Here is a 20,126-nt window from a genome sequence, read left to right on the forward strand (position 1 = left end):
AACTCGTCCTCCGAAATGACTGACCTGAGTGGATTGGTCTTGATACGAGGCCTTAAAAAGTAGGCCTTTAGGAGGCTGTTTAAAGTATTACAATACAGCGGCCCCTAGTCCTGATTGATGCATAGCAAGGATTTTGTTTTGAAGGGAGAGATTCCCTTTAATTGTCATGTAACTGATAAGGGAAGGAAGGGATGAAATTTATGATTATCTCGGTTTACATTCCCTTACTTCTTGTAATGCTGTAGGACTTATCACAATATATTTTGAGAAGTTCAAATAAATGCACACATTTCTTGATGCTCACGCAGCCTTTGTCAGCTAATACCTCAAACCGGAGTGACATAAAAAGTGAAATTGAGGTGCTGGATGCAAGAGGGGCACTTTTTGGTTGTGCTGTTTCGATCTCATGCAGCTATTATCCCATTAACTGTGGGAAAGTGGATGGATGTATTTCATTGACATTTTTATTTGATATTCCTCATGATTTTCCAATGTTTGACAGAAAATTTTTGGAAAAATCACCTGTAAGATAGTCTTCTTAGTCATAAATTAGCTATTAAGATTCTAAAACACCACAACTGAAAAGCATCTGGCACCTCAATTGTGAAAAAATGGAAATTGCGAGTTACGTTGAATAAATAGCCTTCATATATACGAATTCAAATCAACTTTATGATAAAATTGCAACAAAATTGACACAAGAAAATATTAATTACAAAACAATATAAATATAAAAAAACTGACTTACACTTAAAGTAGAAGAGGGCAATAAATGTACAAGAACATAAAACCTGTGACATAGCACTTGGACCAATTAAAATAAAATACTGATGATGTTAAAACAACTGCACCTATGCTAAAAATTGTGAGCAAATTGAAAATAATGACAAACAATGCCTGACTATATCATTTTTTAAAACCATAGATCATTTACTTCCACCATCACTCCTTTATTAAGAGGGAATAATCAATTTTAAGAAAGGGTGTGTAAAGCACTTTGATTTAGACTTCTACAGGAAAACTTGTAAAATCTAGAAAGGTAATTCATACTAATAAAGCGATCTCTCTCAAAAATTTCAAATTTTATCTGCTAGGGAGGTCGTAAGGGAACATGAGGGACTTGACTTTAAGAATTCAGTGGTCAAAGTCGAAAATAAGTGACAGTTTACAAGATGAAAAATGAAAGGGGTAAATGAGGGTAAATATTTCTTTAACTATGTGGGATAAAAGATATTCACTTCAATATTCTAGATGATTCTCTCCTACTATTTTCATTTGTATACATAAATTTCGACGTTGCTAAAAAGTATTGAAATTTTTAAAACTATGAAAATAGAGAATTTTAGTTTGGTAAAGGATAAGTAAAATTGAGAAATTTGTTCATGTTGGCTTTTGTTGTTTTACATTCAATTTGTTTTGTTTGATTTGTAAATTTAAAGAAAAACCAAACAGAATCACTAACACGAAGTGAATTTACCTTTTCCCTCTAGTGGATCACTGGAGAAAGTAAAAGTTTAAAGCATTAGAACACATGTTTCCTTGTCAAAATTTCACACTATAAAGTGTTGAACATGTTTTACATATTTAGTACCAACTTGTAATCGGATAATTGGTGTTAAAAGTTACAGTTTGAATTGATGATTACAGAAGACGCTTATTTCTAATTTATGAATTGAAGGAATTAGAAAAAATTGATGTGATCACTGCAATCCGTTTTAGTGAGCAAACATTCACTGCGATGCTTAACATTTACCCCCATCTGGTTGTCCATTATGAATGATACACACGAGCATGAATGCCCATTGCTTACATGTATATTAGACAGCAAGAATTTGACAAAAGCAATGGATAAGGACAAGTGATCTGGATAAAGAAAAAAAAAAAACAGATGCCACTGTAATAATTTAGGTTTTTTTTCTTTTTTTTACTACCACTTCAAATAACCCACGAGAGCTAATCCTTGCGCTTCATTCCCGCCCCCCCTCGGCCCCTACAACCAGTCTCAGGCAACCATTGTTTGAGACCATCAAACTCGGGTCGCCTGGCCGGGAATCGAACCCAGGACCTCCAGATCATAGAGCTAGCGCTACAACCACTTCACCGTAGGAGGCCGAATAACATACCTAGCGGAAGGATCTCATTGACAGCATTGTTATACTGAACATATTTCTGCATTAACCCATGACTTGATGAACGAAAACCTTAAAATACCTTCACAATAAATTGGGGATGTCCTCAAAATAAAAATTCATTTCTTAGTAATTTCAAGTAAATCAAAAAAATATTAAAATAATTTGAAAAATAACAAATCATAAAAACATCAATTAAAATCTGAATGTAAATAATTTGTAACACATATTCTTAGAAAGCTTTTTTATGATCAACTGCTGAGGACCGAACCTGATACATTAATTAAGGCACTAATGTTTCAGTCATGAGATGATAAGATATATAGTCAAGTATGAATAGTAAAAATATGAAAATACAACGAAAGAGTAGAGGAATGAAAGGTACTACAGACAAATGTAAACAAATGAGATGGCACAGTCAGTCTTAAAGCCCTGAATGCCATAAGAAAACTTTCAGTAGAATTTGTTTCAGGTCCAATTTTACAGTCTATATTAAATAAAGCACTGGATGCGAAAAGTACACTTCTCGGTTGCAGTGTTTCAGAGTCACCTCTAATATTTAATTCATTGTAAGGAAAAGGAATGCATCCATTTCATTAAAAATTTTACTGAATACTCCTTATGATTCTACAATTTTCTAGGAAAAGAATTCTGGAAAAATCGTCCATTCAACTTTTCTCCATGGTATTAATTAGAAACAGAGATTCTGAGAGACCGCCATCAAGAAGTGCCCTTTTCGCAGCCAGTGCCTCAAATTATCTATCTCTGATGTTCCTGGAAAATCTTTGAGGTTAATTTTTTGAAACAGAATGCACCTAATTAAAGTCCATTTTAGTCAATAGAAATACAAATACTTTAAAACTTAAAAAAAGAAAAAGATCGATTTAGAACATTTCAGTGTTTTATACATATAATTTGATAGCAAACTTGAGGGTTTCCTTGATCATTTTGGTTGAGCATGTTTCAGAGAAAACTCTGATGCAAAAAGACTAAAGAAAAATATTCTGATCTCTTGAACAAGCTCACTGTTGCTTGACACAGCTACAACATTTGCACCTTTAATTGGGTGCCTTCGACAGATGTTACTTAGATGCTTGTTTCATTAAATTGAAATGGTTCGATAATACTTACTGTTCTTCTGTTATTACATTGTCACAATTATAGAATCAATAATAATCTTACAATTTTCGTTATTATTTAAGCAGCATGGACTTTGTAAGCATATAAATGTGAGTACAAAGGATATGAGGCGCTGCATTGTTAGCTTTATAACCGCACAAATTTACAGTTAAATTAGTACAACAGGCGGTATCCCAGAACTTTCCCTTCATTAGAACTAATGAAAGCTTAAGAATACAGAGTAATTTCTGGAAAATAAAATAAATCCTAAAAATCTTTGCATCAGAGAATTCTTGAACATGACTTGAGTTTCGCACTTCAGAATAAATTAGAAATTAATTTATTCAACTGCATCCTAAACTAACACTGAGAAAATTGGAAATCATTCCTAAACAGCATAAAATTGACATCAGTTGACAAGAGGAATAGGAAGGTGTTGCTTCCAGAATTACAAAATATACAACTACAAATGATACGAGCAAGAGTTTGGGTTGATCATCAATTATATTAGAGAAAATGATTTACTATGAAGATAATGGGAGTGTAGTCAGCTATTATAAAAGGAGAAATTTTACATGTTAGCCCTCTAAAAACTTACACTATCACAGCCAAAATAATATTAATGAAGAAAAAACAAACATACGAAGTGTCAATAAGGAATTTGGCACCCTTACTAATTTCATAATGATCAAATGCTTCTGAGTCAACACAAAGGCAAATTCGAAGCAAAAGAGTTTCAGGAAGGATATACATGTTTTTTCCTCGAGCTTAACATAAGAAGGAGAACAAGAGAAAAAAGGCCACATATTATGTTGCTGAGCATTAAAATGAAATCTCAATCTAGAGACAAGTAACAAATTAAAGTGAAAGGTTCTTCAACCAAGGAAAATATGGAGGACCAAACAAAGCAAAAGGATAAAAATTCACCTTTCAAAAATACAATTTTTCACTAAATAAAGAATGAGATAGTACCTACATGGATATGTGGCATCATAAATATTTTTATTGCAACTCACTAATCTGATGTATTACCTTATAATTTCATTAATAATTAAACTTGTGCAACATTTTCTTCGATCAAAACAGGATAAATTAAATACTTGACACTTTGAGGATTGTAAGGGTGCAAAATGACGTATAGGACACTTCATATGGTAAATATTTAAAATTTCCTTATAATTACGCATATACATACTACAAATTATTTCATAAAATCCACAATGGATGAAAAACTCAACAAAATTCCTAAAAATTGCAACACAAATTAGAGTATTTCATGGATCCTGAGTCTTTACTAATTTTTGCAATGTTTAAATATTGGAAAAGTTATTCTTGCATAAGTAGTAAGAGATTAAGCAAGATTGATACTAGGGGAAACCCGCCAAAATGAGATAATGAACAGCTAATTAGAAAATGTGAAGGCATTAAAAACCAACTTCTTAATTTGTCCTCGGGAGTCTGTCAAAGAGTATTTCTTTCAAACAAGGATCAATTTCATTCACATTCTCTTTCATAATAATAATATTTACAAAAGTGACTGTCGAGAACAATTTTGATGTAATTATGAGAAAATCAAATCGATTGATAATAAGAAATCAGAAACATAATTACTGTGAGCATTTGAAACAAAGTACATGTATTTTTTTTTTTAACTGTGCTCCAGTTTTTGGACGCTTAATTTTGGCTAAATTTCCCCCAAAAATTACAATCATGATCATTTTAAGTGATATGAATACCACCCATTGGAACAGCATTGCTAGCCTAAGAATACAAAACTAAGAAAATATCAGTTCTTCTGGATTTTTAAACTTTTCTAATTGGTGAGGATTTCCACAAGAGGAGCCCATAAAACATGGACTAGTTTGTTTCAATGATCTGTCTGATCAAGATAAATAAATTGCAAGGGTCTCAGCTACGTTGCCGTTTGTCCAGTTAGTTAGCCACTGCTTGACAATATCAGTACAGACCATTATGGGCCCTCCTTCCGGAACCCTCCTCAATTGAACTTTCCCTAGGCTGCAAAACTGAACTCTTAAAGCAGACAAGTTAAGATGTAGAACATCGGAAATTAGTCCTATCTAAAGGCACCAGTAACTTTGTTTTAACAATTCAATGTTAATGAGCACTGTTGTCAATGCAAATGGAGAAACCTTTGGGCAACTTCAAAGGTTATGTTTAAAAAACAAAATTAACTCTCTACTTCCTCATCAGTTACCTGAGGTTCTGTCATCATGCTAATAAAATAGTTCACACATTATTATTCTTTGACAAGAATGATCAAAAGAAATTATTTGACATCCTACATCTTTTACTTCATCTCGTTGAAGTATGCATATCGATAACATCATGAGAAGGAGGAAAGACTTCATCCATGAATTCTTCTGAATGACTAGAGCTGTATCAACTGACATGTCCTAGGGATAACTCATTTCTTCATCAAAAGTCACCTTGGACAAAATGTGAAATATGGAAATAGATAGCAGTGCAATGACAAGAACCTGAAATTAAAGAAAAAATCACAATTACTCTTAGCTGCAGTACAATGTACAAGTAGAAATGAACTAGCAAAGCAGCAAAAAATAAAACAAAAACCTCCTCTCAGATATTTCTCACTTTTTGAAACAGAATAAAAATCACAGGCTGAATATAAAATGATCATTCAACACACTTCAAGTTTCCAGGAGAGTAAAAAAGTTAGCTGAAAATTAAGAATATATTTGCCGCAAAAATATTTTTCTTTAGGAAAGAGAAAAGTAGAGAATGAAACTCATAAACTAAATAAGTATCAGGAAATATTGATAATTTTTTCGCTTTTACAACAACAACAACTCCTGACTCTTGACTTGATATCTATTGACTAAAACATCTTAGCTATTTAAAAAAAGGAATTTAATCAATATGAGCTGGCCAGCCCCTTGCGTTCTTTTTTCTACTTGATCTTCTCTAGATTAGTTGTCGAGGTCACCTGGCTTTGAGAATCTTAGGCTAAAACCAAACACAACCACCATGAATCAACTCTAAAAACTGTTTTGAATTCGCAAGAGCGTATTCCACTTGCAAACCCAATAACTAGATGAAATCACGGCTTTAGATTGCATTACAAACATGGAGAAAACAAACCAAAACATCAGGTAGGGGCGATCTGTGTAGTTTTTTCACTGAGGACAGGATTCTGTATCTAAATAATCTTTTCTGGCAGCTTTGATATTAAAATTAATAAAGGCTACAAGACAGATATTATTGGGTTTTTTTTTTGTTTTTCTTCTTCTTCTTCTTCTTCTTCTTCTTTTTTTTTTGTGGAAATAATGAGTTTTAAAAATGTTTTAAGTTTGTAAGAAGGAATTTTAAAAAAACTTTGGAAAAATATTTTTACATCAAATGGCTCCCCTGATCACCTAAATTTTTGGCACCATCCATCAACTTTTTTCGAGGAGAAAAAAGTATAACAAAAGTCTACCATACTTTTCTCGATTTTAAACATAGATCATCACACTTTGGTAACAATGTACAGATGGGCTAAGAAGATAGAGCAGGCCAAGCTGAGATATGAAAATACAACAAAACTTAGGTAAACAATAAAAATAGAGACTGTACCTGGTACGGTCTATCCTTGGGGCAAAGCCATCAATTTTAACAACATTCCAATCATCTTTGCCATACTGTGAATAGCTAAAAGTTATCTGGAAAAAAAGATATGTAAAATGTTTAGGATGTCAGTAAAATACACCAAAAATTCAAAATCTCGTTTGGCATATTTTTGGAGAAAGAGAAAATGTATTGAAACAGAAGTAAAGTCCATGTTAGAAAAAAGGCAGGTTACTATGTTCCTTTCAGATTGAACCTTTAGTTTTTCATTTAACTCGTTTCCATAATTTGTGATGCTTTAACAATTTTACATTACTATGATATAATTGATATATTGCTTCCAATGAGTCCTGCTTTTTTCATCAATGCATTCTACTTTACTTGATAGTGTTTTGAAAATGTATTGGCTGCACAGTGCTCATAATATTTGCTGTGCTGACTTTTGTTTTAGCAGCCATGTGATTTGTGATATTCAATCCTTACAGTGAGTCAGCTTTTTGCTCTGACAATGTCTATTAGTCCAAAACAAGTTTCTAAAATGACAATGTCCAAAAGTTCAAAACACATTTCTAAAATCAAAATGAATATGTCAAGGTTTGATTTTATTGTGCTCAATTTCAAATTATTCATAAAGGGATGTTTGAACTCTAAAGTGGCCTGTGATACACTGTGAGTCAACATACCCGGTCCCTGAACCCTGCAAAAATCACTAAGCAAATGAATGCACAAATGCATGAACGAATGACTGAAGGAATGAATAAGATGCTCACCTGGTCTTGGAAGGTGTCTTGTCCTAAAAATTTCATGGGCTCTAGATGTGAATGAAACTCATCAACCATAGTTAACGATTTACCCAACATGTGCTCTGTAACAGAAGGGGTGAAGAATAAAATTGAGATTAAATACATAAAAAGCACAAATGTATTTAATGGAAAAATGGACCTGCATCTTTTCAAAATAATAAGACGAACATTAAAATTGCTATAAGAGTGCTGTTGCTGTTTACCGTCTGACAATGTAGATGTCATTCAAATATAGACACTTTTGGTTAAGTTCATTGAGTTTCATGTTTGCCAGTCTTAGAAAATTGAGCTACAAGAAGCAAAGCAATTGTAGAACATGATCAAATAATATGAATATAGATTTTTAAAGAAATGCAATACAAATGGTACCAAATTGATCAAAATGTTTTTTGAATAGAGTGGTTGGACAAATCTGGATTCTCCTTTGGTTTTTTCTATGACTGTCGAATGAATTTGATGTAAAAAAACAAAAACAAAAAACAGATTTCAATGGCAAAAAATTCTGTGGGTACTATGACTCATTTCACCCACTGCCAAAGAAAGCAGAAGTAATGATAGTATGGATGTGATTTTTACATTTTATTAGTTAATAATTTATTTCATAATCTCTTATATATTTTGAGAAAATCTAATGTTTTCCCAGGTACCAAGTACCTATTTAGGTTTTACTGAACTGCTCACACCCTTCGATACATTAATGAACATGCAGCTTGGATATAGCAATGCTTTCTTTTGTTTTTTCATTTGGTCTAATTTCAGAGCAAGCCATATTTCTTGTCGACTGAAAAAAAAGAAGAAGAAAAAAAACACCAAGAAGTGGCCCAAACTGTATGTGGCGAGGTGGAGAAATTGTGCTGGGTCCACACCATTTCGCGGGGAAAACAAAGCCAAGAAGTTCCAAAAATTATAATTAGAGTCAAATGTGATCTGCTGATGAGGTCTAATAAGGCCCATACCGGTATAGATCTCTCGGCGTGACTCCAACTTGCAAACTGCCTGAGCTGAACACTCTCCCCCCTCAGTTTCGTACTGGTTCGTATTTGAGCTCAAAAAATGTAATTTTGACTCTAATTATAATTTTTGAAACTTCTTGGCTTTGTTTTCCCTGTGAAATGGTGTAGACCCAGCACCATCTCTCCACCTTGTTTCTTGTCAACTATGTGATTAAAATAGGCTAAAAAACACGGAACAAACTGCATTCAACATAAAAAGTTCCAACGAAGTTGAACTCATACAGGTAAGAGTAATTTTTTCAACTATTGCTCATGAGGATTTTTAAAGTTATGATGTTGATAAGAGTTCACAAAAGTGATCTTTCCAATGATGTCTTCATTTTTAAGCATATCAAGGATGAATTGAGCACAAGAACTTATACTATGTAATTTTGCAGGAGGAAAGAAACAAAAACTTTGCTTTTCTCCACTTCATTCGGAATAATTTTTTGATTGAAATATTACCGATAATGTATCCCATTGTCACATCGTCAGGAAGCCGGATCCTCTCGCCAATGCTTATGAATTTGCCACTCCTGAAACACATGTAAATAGTATTGTGTCAATTAAATCAATTAGCTGATGGACACTGACAAAATGAAATGAGATCTTGATGTTGGAGGTGTCCCTCGGAAGTTTACAAATGAGGCTAGGTATGTACCAGCACTAATTTTTAATACTTACCCCATTAATTTTCTCAGTTACTTCTAATTATTTATTTTTCTCCCCCTTTGCGATTGGAATATAAAGGGCAAGGCCGGATTAAGGGGGTGGCCACATGGGCCGCGGCCCATGGCGGCAAATTTTGCGTTTTTTTAAATTTATAGGTATAAAAATAAAATTGCAAACGGGAAAAGGCGACAAAATCTTGCATTTCCTGTGAGTATCGTAATTTCTAATTTTGTCGTTTTGCGGTGATACAAAAGACAGCACCTTTAATTAGTCGAGTTATATGAGAGAAACCAAACGCGCGATTTTGCCAGAACGCTCGTTTATGAACATTCTTGGCCGTTTTGGTCTGACATCAGAATCTGAAATTGTCAGTGACATTTTTGTGTCAGAAGGTTGGCTGCCCTTTCATTAGTCTTAGTTGAGAGAGAAACCAAACACGCAATTTGGCCTGGAGCGGCGCGGCGCGGAGAGCAATGATGACGAGGACTTGAGATGAAAAGGAGAGGCCCTCGGCGCGGCGGTCGGCATGTAACACATATTAGCGCCTACAAGAATGCATGAATACTTCACGCATAGCGTCAACCATAGTGCGGTCAGCAGCGGTGGCCGTGTAACACATAGCGCCTACAAGACTGCATGAATACTTCACGCATTGCGTCAAACACAGTGCGTTCAGCAGTGGTCGGCATGAAAGGCATAGCGCCTACAAGAGTGTAGGAATACTTCACGCATTACGCCAAACAAAGTGCGATCAGCACGGCGCGGCGGTGGAGGTTAAAATTATTGAACCACATTTATGATTGTTCTTTAATGATTTTTTCGTTCATTTCTTATTAATGGAGGGCATTGTCCACACAGAGATAGGTTTACAAAACTTAACTCTCGCGCCAAGTTCCATGAATTTTTGCTAGTAGTGTAGACAGGGCTTCCGCAAAAAATGTATCAAACACGAGTAGACGCGTCTTAAGCATCCCTCTCCTTCCGGCACGTTCACTTGACGGTTTTTATTGACGTTTCAAAACGAATGAGATGGAGGCGGCAAAATACAGACGGCCCATGGGCGGCAATTTGGTAAATCCGGCCCTGATAAAGGGAGGAGCCTTGTCAAACGTTCTTACTTTCAAAGGCAACACGGCTTTTTATCAAATCTTTGAATTGGTATCCAAAAAATTGTTTTCAGAAACAAAATGAGATACTAAATACAATTCAAGATTCTTCATTTTGTACTATCAAAAAACACCTTTAGTGTGAGGATTTGTACCGAGAATACAGCCTTGATTCGAATCATCATATACACTCCTGAAATTCTTTTCTATATGTCTTTTACCACAGACCTTGAAAACTGCGAAAAGTATTTATTGCTTCTAAGATCAGGGAAAGGAATCTGAGGGTTTCAATCATTCTGCCCAGTTCTTCACCGCACCAAAATTAAGAGAAAATGGGGAAACAGAAAGAACGAAAACTTGGAAACCTGCAATCAAGATACGAGTTCTTCTGGTTCCAACATCTATATTCCGATACATTACATTAGTTCGACTTTCAACACTCGGGTCCAGCAGAAGCAGCCGATCGGAATCTGATTTCTCTTATTCAAATCTCGATAGGATTATTCACTCTGATAGAGCCCGTTCTCAACTGGGTATTCAGCGACTTAAAGATAAAAGGCTTATGCGAGAATCTCGTTAAAGATGCGTCTTCGGTCGGTCTCCAGTCTTATGTCTTTCATAGACCCAGTTCCAAGTCACAGTTAATTAATCCCATAAATTTGAAATTGTTAATTAACTGAGACACTGAGAGTGGCCCGAGGGAGAGGGGGAAGGGGACATTAGCCGGCCGCATCTAGAATCAAAACGCATCGACACCACAAGAAACCCAGAGAGGAGTTGTAGATGCTCATGCAGAAATCGCTACTCAATCGCTACTTGATTGGCACGATATTTTTTTTGGTTTTACATTGAATCAAACATCCTTTCTTGTAGAAAAAAGTTGGAAGATATTTACACATGTGCAAATTATAAGGTCGCTTCCAGGTTGCAAACATTGAAAATTGGAAATAATTCCGTTTGATCGTTCCCGATAGTTTCCAACTCAGGGATTGGGTTTCAGAGACGAAGAATCTGATATTCGACGAAAATGCATTTATTTTCCTCATTTTGGCATTTTGCTCCTGTTTATATTGTGAGCCTTCCAATCTACGTTTTCTTTCTATCAAAACAATTATGAGGACTTCTAAAAAATGGTCAGCTCCTTGATTGTTAAATCGTTATCGAATGACCTTGATCGATATATATAGCATTGTTAAGATAGGGATTTATCGATCAGAAGCATTCGATAACGATTCAACAATCGACCCGCTGGACTTGTTAGCTGTTTGAGTTGCTTAACGCAATCGAGTTCCGACTGAAAATAGACCACCTTTGATCAAAGTTCTATGGCTCTGTATTTTCTATCCTTTAAATTTGTTTCAATGGACTAGAAAAAAACTTGGGGGAAATTTCAGTTGAATAGAAACACGTTAATCTGACTGCCTCGGAAGTTTTGGTGGCATAGCAAAAATAATGAGAAAAAATCGATGGAGAAAGTGTATTGACGGAAAAAAATTAAAAATAGAATGAATAATAAAATAACTGAAAATTTTGAAAAATTGAAGTAAGAATGAATTACGAGTAAGACGAACATATTAAATTATTTATCGAATTTTCTTTTCATAAATTTTTAATAGCAATTTAATATATTTTGGAAAAGTTTCAGGAGCGTACGTTTTCTCATAAGTTGTTGTGCGATGCGTCCAGTTTAGATGAAACATTTTTAATTATAGAAATGTTTAAAAGAATACATTTCTTCTCGCCTTCTTTTTCTTTCCTTTTTAACCAGAATTGCAACCAACAATTATCGGCCAATTAGCCAACGATAATCAGCGATAATTCCATCGACCCTCACCCCTAAGAGGACGCCAATTATACGGAGGAACAAAGAGGCCAAAATACACGGAGATGACGACAGCTAGAATTTGAAAGAAAACACAGAAAAAGGAATACCTCCGAGGTGTGTAAGCCTGTAAGCTTGGCTGAAGAGGGGGAAGGGGACTGAATTAACCGGCCTCGACTTGACCAAATTAGGAGGAATAATTAAGGATTTTCCCACGCGGGAGATGGAGTTATAAAATAGTTGAGATTTCGTAAAATTAACAAATCGATCGGAAACTAAGGGGAGGCGAAAATACCTCGAGAGACGAGCAAGGAGCGACGCGACACGCCGCGCTCGGACAGGTGTGGGAGCGAGACACCCTCAGATCGGCAAGTGCTACGATGAGAGGAGGGGGAGCTTCGTTAAAATACCGAAGTAAATTCTTCCCTACAATTGTTTATAAAAGAAAAAAAGGGAGGAGGGAGGGAGGGAGAGAGAGAGACAGAAAGTTAATGATACAATTTGATAGGAACTGTCAATTAGGGCGAGCATTGGACTGCTGAGCAAATCCACCTTGTCGCACTGGGGGCTCAGGTAGTGGATTTCTGGACAACCCGACTAAAAAAAAAATATCTCGATGAAAGGATATAAATATCTCTTCAACTATAATCCTTAAATTAAGTGACGTGCACAAAAAGAGGGTGGATGCCTTAGTCATTGTAGTATAGGGCTAATACCAATTTATGGCTGAAAAAAAAAAGGAAAAAGGCAACCTTCAAGAATCACCGGAGGGAAAAAACTGTGTAGTCTGGGTGTGAATTTCTTTCAATTAGCTGTTGAATAAAAAGTCTCCCTAGTGGAAAATGAAGTCAAGTCAACTTTCCCCTTTCCTCTAAAATAACCTCTTCTTCGGTTCTAAACAATATCCCTCTGAGTTTCAGGATATTTCGCATGTACGGATAAGAAAATTTCAAGTGGAAAAATCAATTCATTCCTCATTAGTGAAAACGCTCTCTTGCAAAACTAATTTCCAAACGCTGAATCTGATTCATCTTTATGTGCTATACAAATAGCAGTAGAAGCGAAAGTAAGCATGACATCACTTTAACCACCCCATCTTAAACCTGCAACATTATTGCACCTAAAATGATCATCGAGTGATGTTTTTCAATTTCAAAAATTCCATTAAAAGATTTAACGAGAAAATTATCTCTCTTGAGAAGTCATAAAAATCATCAACGATGTGAAAATGTAAAAAGAGAGATCTACTGAGGTACTTACCCTGCGATAGGTTTCATTTTCAGGGCTAAAGCTCTACTCAAACAAAATCCAGCACCACCGGTCGCAAACCAGAATGTGACATTTTGCTGCAACAAAAATTGAATTTCTCATATAATAATTTAAAAACGAACCTGAAAGAAAGGGCGCTGTTTCAGGTTGGCAACACTGTTTTTCCCCATTTACATCCAGTAAAAATATCGATATTAGGTGAGGAAATCTACCTCGCCAAGAATCGATTATTTTGCATACATTTACATGAAGGAAAAATAGTGTTGCCAAGAATCGCCACTAGAGAAGTGTGCCTGTGACCTTTGTTAGGGGTTTCTCACTATTAGGTGAGGTTATACGGAGTTAAACAGAAAGGAACCAAGCCACATCAGGATCGAACCGAGAAAAAGAGGTTTAAAAGCTTGGCTCCTACATAAGACTCAATGTAAAAGATAAACTTCAAGTTCAATTTCTGCAAAACTTCCTCCGACAAAAACTTTGAATTTTTGGTGATAGATACTGGAGCAGTGGTTGAGTTCAAAACCACTCATAACTCAATTTTTTCCAAAATGTCGGTTGGTTCCTTTCTGCTTAACTCAGTCCAATATAGGAGTGTATATTATATAGGAGGAGGTTATATAAAAGGTGATGCAAGCTGCCTCACCAAGAATCGATAATTATGTATACATTTAAATGAAGGAAAAACAATGCTGCCAACTTTCGATATTCGCCTTTGGAGAGGTGCGCCCTCTGTTAGGTGTTTCTCAAAAAATAGTGTCGATGAGAAAGGACGAGGATGGGAGTTGAGGCGCTTTCATTAGCGCTCAACTATTTTCCACCTCCCTTTCTATTCTGATGCAGATGAATTCTGGATCCGGGACTTGGGCTGACCTATCCACGGACCAGAGTTAGTGTTGCGGTGAAAAAAGCGGAGCTGCAGTTCGTTAGCGCGGAGCGCTACTCGTCTCATTGTTAGGCAGGACGCGAATGTGAAAACTCCTGCCGCTAATTGACTGATAAGAGTCCGATACAAAACGACGCTAGTGGGTCAAAATGATGCATTCGGAGACGATGGCCGCGGCTGCACCGGTGTCCCATTTTGCATAATGCATCGCTAATCGCAAGCAAACGATCCCAATAATTGGGTGCACCCTAAACTCAATGCACCGCGATGCACCGCTGCCAGGAGAATCGCTTCCGTCCAGAAATCTGCCATGGCAGTGTTCCCGTGAGCCATGCGGTGCGTTAACATCCTCAGCCTTAACCGACCTGTACGTTCAGTATACATTGGAGCAAAACCTCTTTCTCGACAGAGGAGAAAACATCATACAGCTTCTGCATTTGGGCATTTGAGTGTTCCTGATAGATGTTATCCATGCCCCTTGTTTTGGCGATATCAGGGAAAAGCTCCATAGGGGAATGGACGGTTTTCCCGGGAAGATCCCTCCAAGATGGAAAACTGTTGAATCCTCGAGGAACGGGGGCTCTCTCCGTGACTTCAGAAATTGCGTTCAGGCATGTAAGTGTTCCTGGTAAATGTTATCGATGACCCTTGTTTTGGCGATAGCAGGGAAAGACTCCACAGGGGAAATGGGCGAATATCCCGGAAAGATCCCTTCGAGATGGAAAACCGTTGGGTCTTCAAGAAAAATGGAGGCTACCTCCGTGTATTCAGAAATTTACAGTGCTTGAATATCACTCTGTCTCGTTAGTGAGATTAGCGGTCCAAGTTTCCTCCGCGTCGGAAATTTAGTGGCCTGAGAATGAAAATTTTGTCACGAAATTAAGAGCATTTGAAAAAATGTCCCCATGTAAAGTCCGTGAAGCAAAGAGGTTCAGGCTCCTCTACATTGAGGAAGACCATTCACAACCTTTGCAACACCCGATGGCGCGTAGCAAGTTTCGCATTTCCACTCTCGAAATGTCAGACGAGTCGAGCTCCAGCGGGCCGATCATTGAAACTGATAGACAAAACTATAGACAAAGACGACAAAAGGGATGTGGAGGGATTCTATTGGTGAAAGCGGGCGGTGGCAATGGACATAGGAGGTAGGTAATGGACTAACTAACGGCAACCCACCAAAGACCCGACAGTTAGTCCATCATTTTCTTCCTTAGTCTACAGGAAGCAATCAAGTCAACCAATAGGATCGCTCCATACTCCCCATGTCTTCTTTGTCTATCGCTTTGCCTATTAGTTTCAATAATCGGCCCGCTGGAGGCTGCACCGTGGGCGAGGCCGGATCAAAGCTCCGAGACTGAAGAGCGACAGTCCTCGATATGAGCCACCGTCTTTCACGTCGGGAGCGTAACCGAGCCAAGAGCGGCGGGGCGGAGGGGGGGGGGGGGGGGGTTAGACAAAACCCCCGGGAGGTGATAAATTGAGGGGAGACACGTCTGAGCCCCGGGTCGGGTTAATTAAGAGTTGGTCGGTGGGTGCTGTTGCCGCTGTTGTTGAGGTGCGCGGACCATCACGTCTCGGCGGCCGTGGCGCGCGGCACGAGGGTGGGTCGGCCCCGCCGTGACCCGTGACCCGGGGCGTAGCGGGGGCAGTGGGCACCCGACGCCGCGCCGCGCGGCACCCGAGCCGGGCGATCCTGATGAGGTTACGCCCGAGCCTCGACCACTACTGCCGTGCTAAGGAAAAACGCCGTATGAGCCTTCAGGCGTTGCCAAGTTTCATTCATTAAAAACCGAATTTACAGGGAAAATTTTGAAGAAATTTTTTCCAACATTTTCAGACAATTTTGTACGCAATATACTCTAAAATATCTGAAAATTTCAAAGAAAAATGTGCATAAATTTCGTCAAAAATACATGTTTTACCGAAGGAAATTTGGCAACTCTCGAATGTTCATACGGCGCTCTTCCTTAGCACGGCAGACTACCTTCACCACTGCCACTCCCGAGCTAAATGAAAGGTAAATACGCTCTTTCGAGGGCGACTCCGCGTTAATGAAATTGGACCGCGTCGGGCAGAAAGGAACCAAGCCACATCAGCCATTGTCGAATTTAACCGGGAGATTTCATTTTTTACAAGAGAACTTTGTGCGGATTCCTTTGAATATTTTGAGGGATTTGCCTCGCACTATGTTGAAAATTCACTGAAATTTGCACAAAAATCCGCACGACTGTTTTTGTGTAAAAAATTAAATTGCCCGGTTAAATTTGGCAATAGCTGATGTGGCTTGGTTCCTTTCTGCTTAACGCGGTCCAATTGCATGGGACTCGCCGCGCTATTTCAATGTGGACAAAGGCACCCGGGGGAAAACAAACATTGCGCCTTGGACAACATTCAACATTCCTCGCTAGGATCATACCATTCTTGTGAGTTTCGTCCAGGGACCCAGCCAGAAATTTTTTATTGGTGTAGGGAGGGTCAGTAGTCAAATATTTCTAACCTGGGCGGAGAGGGGCGCAGAAATGTTTGGACAGAAAAAGGATGAGTACTTTGCGACCGAGAATGATGCTGATCAATTATATCATCATCGACAAACATTTCGACTAAGGAAGGGCATTTTTCTTCATCCAGATTCATTCAGTCAATCGATTCGATATAATCGGATTTTTGCTTGAATCGAGAACCACGCCTCTTAACTTAACCGGATTTCCTTTCGATGCAAGCAAAAATCCGATCAAATCAAGAGTATTTTATCTTGTCAAATTTTTTAAGAGTCTGGACTCAGGTCCTAGGAGACTTTTTTTCATACGTACACGGAGCACTTGTGAAAATTTTTAAAAATTGGCAACCCTGTTTGTACATAAACTTGAGTGCGCTCGCCATCGATCAAGAGCAGTTTTGGGTGGAAATCAGATGAATTCGACGCGACTAAGCAAAGTTGAGCCGCGAGTCATCCGCAGTTGCGCGTGTGCGCGCGCGCTCCGGTTTAGATTAATTTAAGAAAAATAAGAAACCGGTCGAAGAATTTGAGCCAATTAAAATGAGCTCGTCGCCGGTTGGCTTGGACAGGAAAAGCTGGACCGCCGGTTGTAAAAATTGCTCTCGGGTATAATAGTATTTTTTCCCACTTTTTTCTCTTTGCCCTTTATTCTAATTAGATGGGCCGTGCAGCCATGCCTCGACGCACAGGTTCTAGATTCCGATGTCTCTGCGATTATACGGAGAGCACATTTTGCAATCCTAGTATCGTTAACCTGGTTTATGACTTTGGTTAGGTTCTAAAAATGAATGCTCAAAAATTAATTCCTCCTTAAAATAGAAGCATCTGAAATATTTCTAATGGACGAAAACGACCAAAAAAGTGTCGCGCGGAGGAATAATACCTAATTGCTTTAATGCTCAGAGAAAATCCCAAGTTCAACCTGCTCTTATGATCGTATTCATGATGTTACTTTTTTTGTAACGATGATTTTGATCCCGATTACGATACAATATCGTCCTCGAAGATCAGAAAAGAAAGTTGGACTTGAAATCTACTTTGAGCTTTATGGAAGCGACGGTTCCTTATATTATTCTCCGAATAATTTTTGTAAGCCACTAAAAAGTTTAGAAAGGATGATGGCAATAATAGTAAAAGGCATGCCACATGTATGATAAAGTGCTAACTGTTTTATTTATTTTTTGTAAATTTTCGGGAAATGAATGACACCATTTTTTATCCAGGCTATGAATTGAAAATAAAATCAGATCGACCACTTTAAGTCTTACTTCAGCATGTAATTTTTTTACTACACTTTTTCTTTACACCACATATTTAGTGGAATTTTGCTCCAGATTTTGGATGGCATATAATTGAAAAAAAATTTCGTCAAAAAGGGGGGAAAATGTGCGATTTTCAATCTTATAACTATACGATACTTTCTGTGCGATTTTCAATCTTATAACTATACAATGCTTTCTATGTGCCTCGGCGCTTGATAATGTGTCCGCTTTTACTATTATCCTGCGACACCAATACCCACCACCCGGTGATAGGTCAAAATGTCCAAAACAAAATGTCCAAAAGTCAAAATGTCCAACCCCTGAATGCCCAAAAATTTAAAAAGGCCAAATATTAGTAATGTCCAGCAGACAAATAAGTCCAAAAGTAGGCAAATGTCCAAATGTGAGATTAGGCATAGGTTGAGTTGTCATTGGATTTTTTGGACCAAAAAGTTGCTACTTATGACCGAGGAACATTGCCAAAGTTTCAAACTTCTATCTCAATTAGGAAAAAAGATACAGGGGTGGTAGGTGACTTTTGGATAACCCTGTACATTGACGTTGCTTAGAGCGATCGACTTGTGCTGCTGACACTGATTCTGACGAAGACGTCTGAAATCAGTCAGTATATATTTACTCTTTCCATTAATTTGGACATTCGCCTACTTTTGGACTTATTTATCTGGTGGACATTACTGATATTTGGCCTTTTCAGATTTTTGGGCATTCAGGGTTTGGACATTCTGACTTTTGGACATTTTATTTTGGACATTTTGACCTATTGCCCACCACCCCGGTACTCCCAGCTAGGAACTCAAAGGAATTCCCCTCTCTCTCTCTTTATTTTAAACTCCGAATATTCTGTCTTTCATAAAAATAGAGAATTTGCAGGTGTCTTAAATTTTGTGAATTTCATCTTTAAAATGACCAGGAAAACTGAGTGCGAGAATATCCTTGGTTTCTAAATTGGAAAATTATCTAAGAAAATATGACAAAATAACCTAATCTGCTAAAACACATGTGTTTAAGGGGAAATGCCGCCAGATGACGTCATAAGGCGGCACATTTTCTCACTTTTACATCTATTTTTCTCCAATTTCCAATTTCGAAAAAAAATTATGAAAAATACAGCGAACTCAGCTCACTAAGCACTCTCAGATAAAGCAATAAAAGTTGTGTTTGCAAATTCTCCAATCATAGAGCTAATGGAAATAGGTAAGTCATTCGTTGATTCGCGGTGTTAATGGGTCCACTGTGCGGCGTACGGTACGATTACAAGAAGAGGTCTACCTGCTGGTATCTACACCGTAGTCGGTCAACCCGCGGCAACGGGCATCGTCTTGGTTGTCGTTGCCTGTCGTTGCTGCACTTGCAACGGACTCGGACGAAGCAAGCGGAAAACTTGATCGAGCGCGGGTCTCGACAGAGATAGGGATCGCCTCGCACCGGTCTAGGGATCAACTTGTTAATGAGTGATGAATCATGAGAGGCGAAATATTATTTTTTCTATTTATTCATGCCCGTAATTGGACGCTTTTAAGTCGAAAGGAACTACATCCATTCTAGCATGAGCCCTGAGACCCATAAGAATACATGCATGACAGGGCTTGTATCATAATGGATATATTTCTTTTTGATTTTGATGTGTCCATTTGGTTGGAGAAAGGGGACGAAAGGCTCAGTTGCACTTGTCGACGAGAGTAAGATTTTATACGTTGTGGGCAGTTATCCGCAGCAAAACTCACATTTTTCACGACGAAATTAATTAGGATATTGTCTTTTTAAAAAGCAAGATACATGAATGACGTTATCCAGCGCGGCAGAGGAAATGACACTGGAAAAACACTCTCCTCAGAGTCTGGGTTCTTGAAAAATTTAACAGGAAAAAATACCCTTAAATCAATAGGAGTTTCGCTTAAATCAAAAAGAAAACCGCTTAAGTTAAGAGCCTTAATTGGCTCTTAATTCAAGCAAAAATCCGATTGAA

At 37.7% G+C, this 20,126-nt stretch overlaps 1 protein-coding gene across 2 annotated transcripts in view; it reads right to left on the reverse strand.

Moving 5' to 3' along the window:
* Positions 1-652: 652 nt before the first annotated feature.
* Positions 653-20,126, reverse strand: part of LOC109037881 (fringe glycosyltransferase) — an 87,986-nt gene continuing 68,512 nt past the window's right edge. For both annotated transcript variants that reach the window (XM_072300516.1, XM_072300517.1), the window contains 5 exons: positions 13,489-13,574; positions 9,094-9,164; positions 7,604-7,698; positions 6,843-6,928; positions 653-5,746 (listed from right to left, as the gene is read on the reverse strand). In XM_072300516.1, coding sequence (XP_072156617.1) covers positions 5,692-5,746; positions 6,843-6,928; positions 7,604-7,698; positions 9,094-9,164; positions 13,489-13,574 — 393 coding nt within the window. In that variant the 3' untranslated portion in view covers positions 653-5,691. The remainder of the gene's footprint in view (positions 5,747-6,842; positions 6,929-7,603; positions 7,699-9,093; positions 9,165-13,488; positions 13,575-20,126) is intronic.

Source organism: Bemisia tabaci, chromosome 5 (assembly GCF_918797505.1).
Source record: "Bemisia tabaci chromosome 5, PGI_BMITA_v3".
NCBI classification, from domain to species: domain Eukaryota; kingdom Metazoa; phylum Arthropoda; class Insecta; order Hemiptera; family Aleyrodidae; genus Bemisia; species Bemisia tabaci.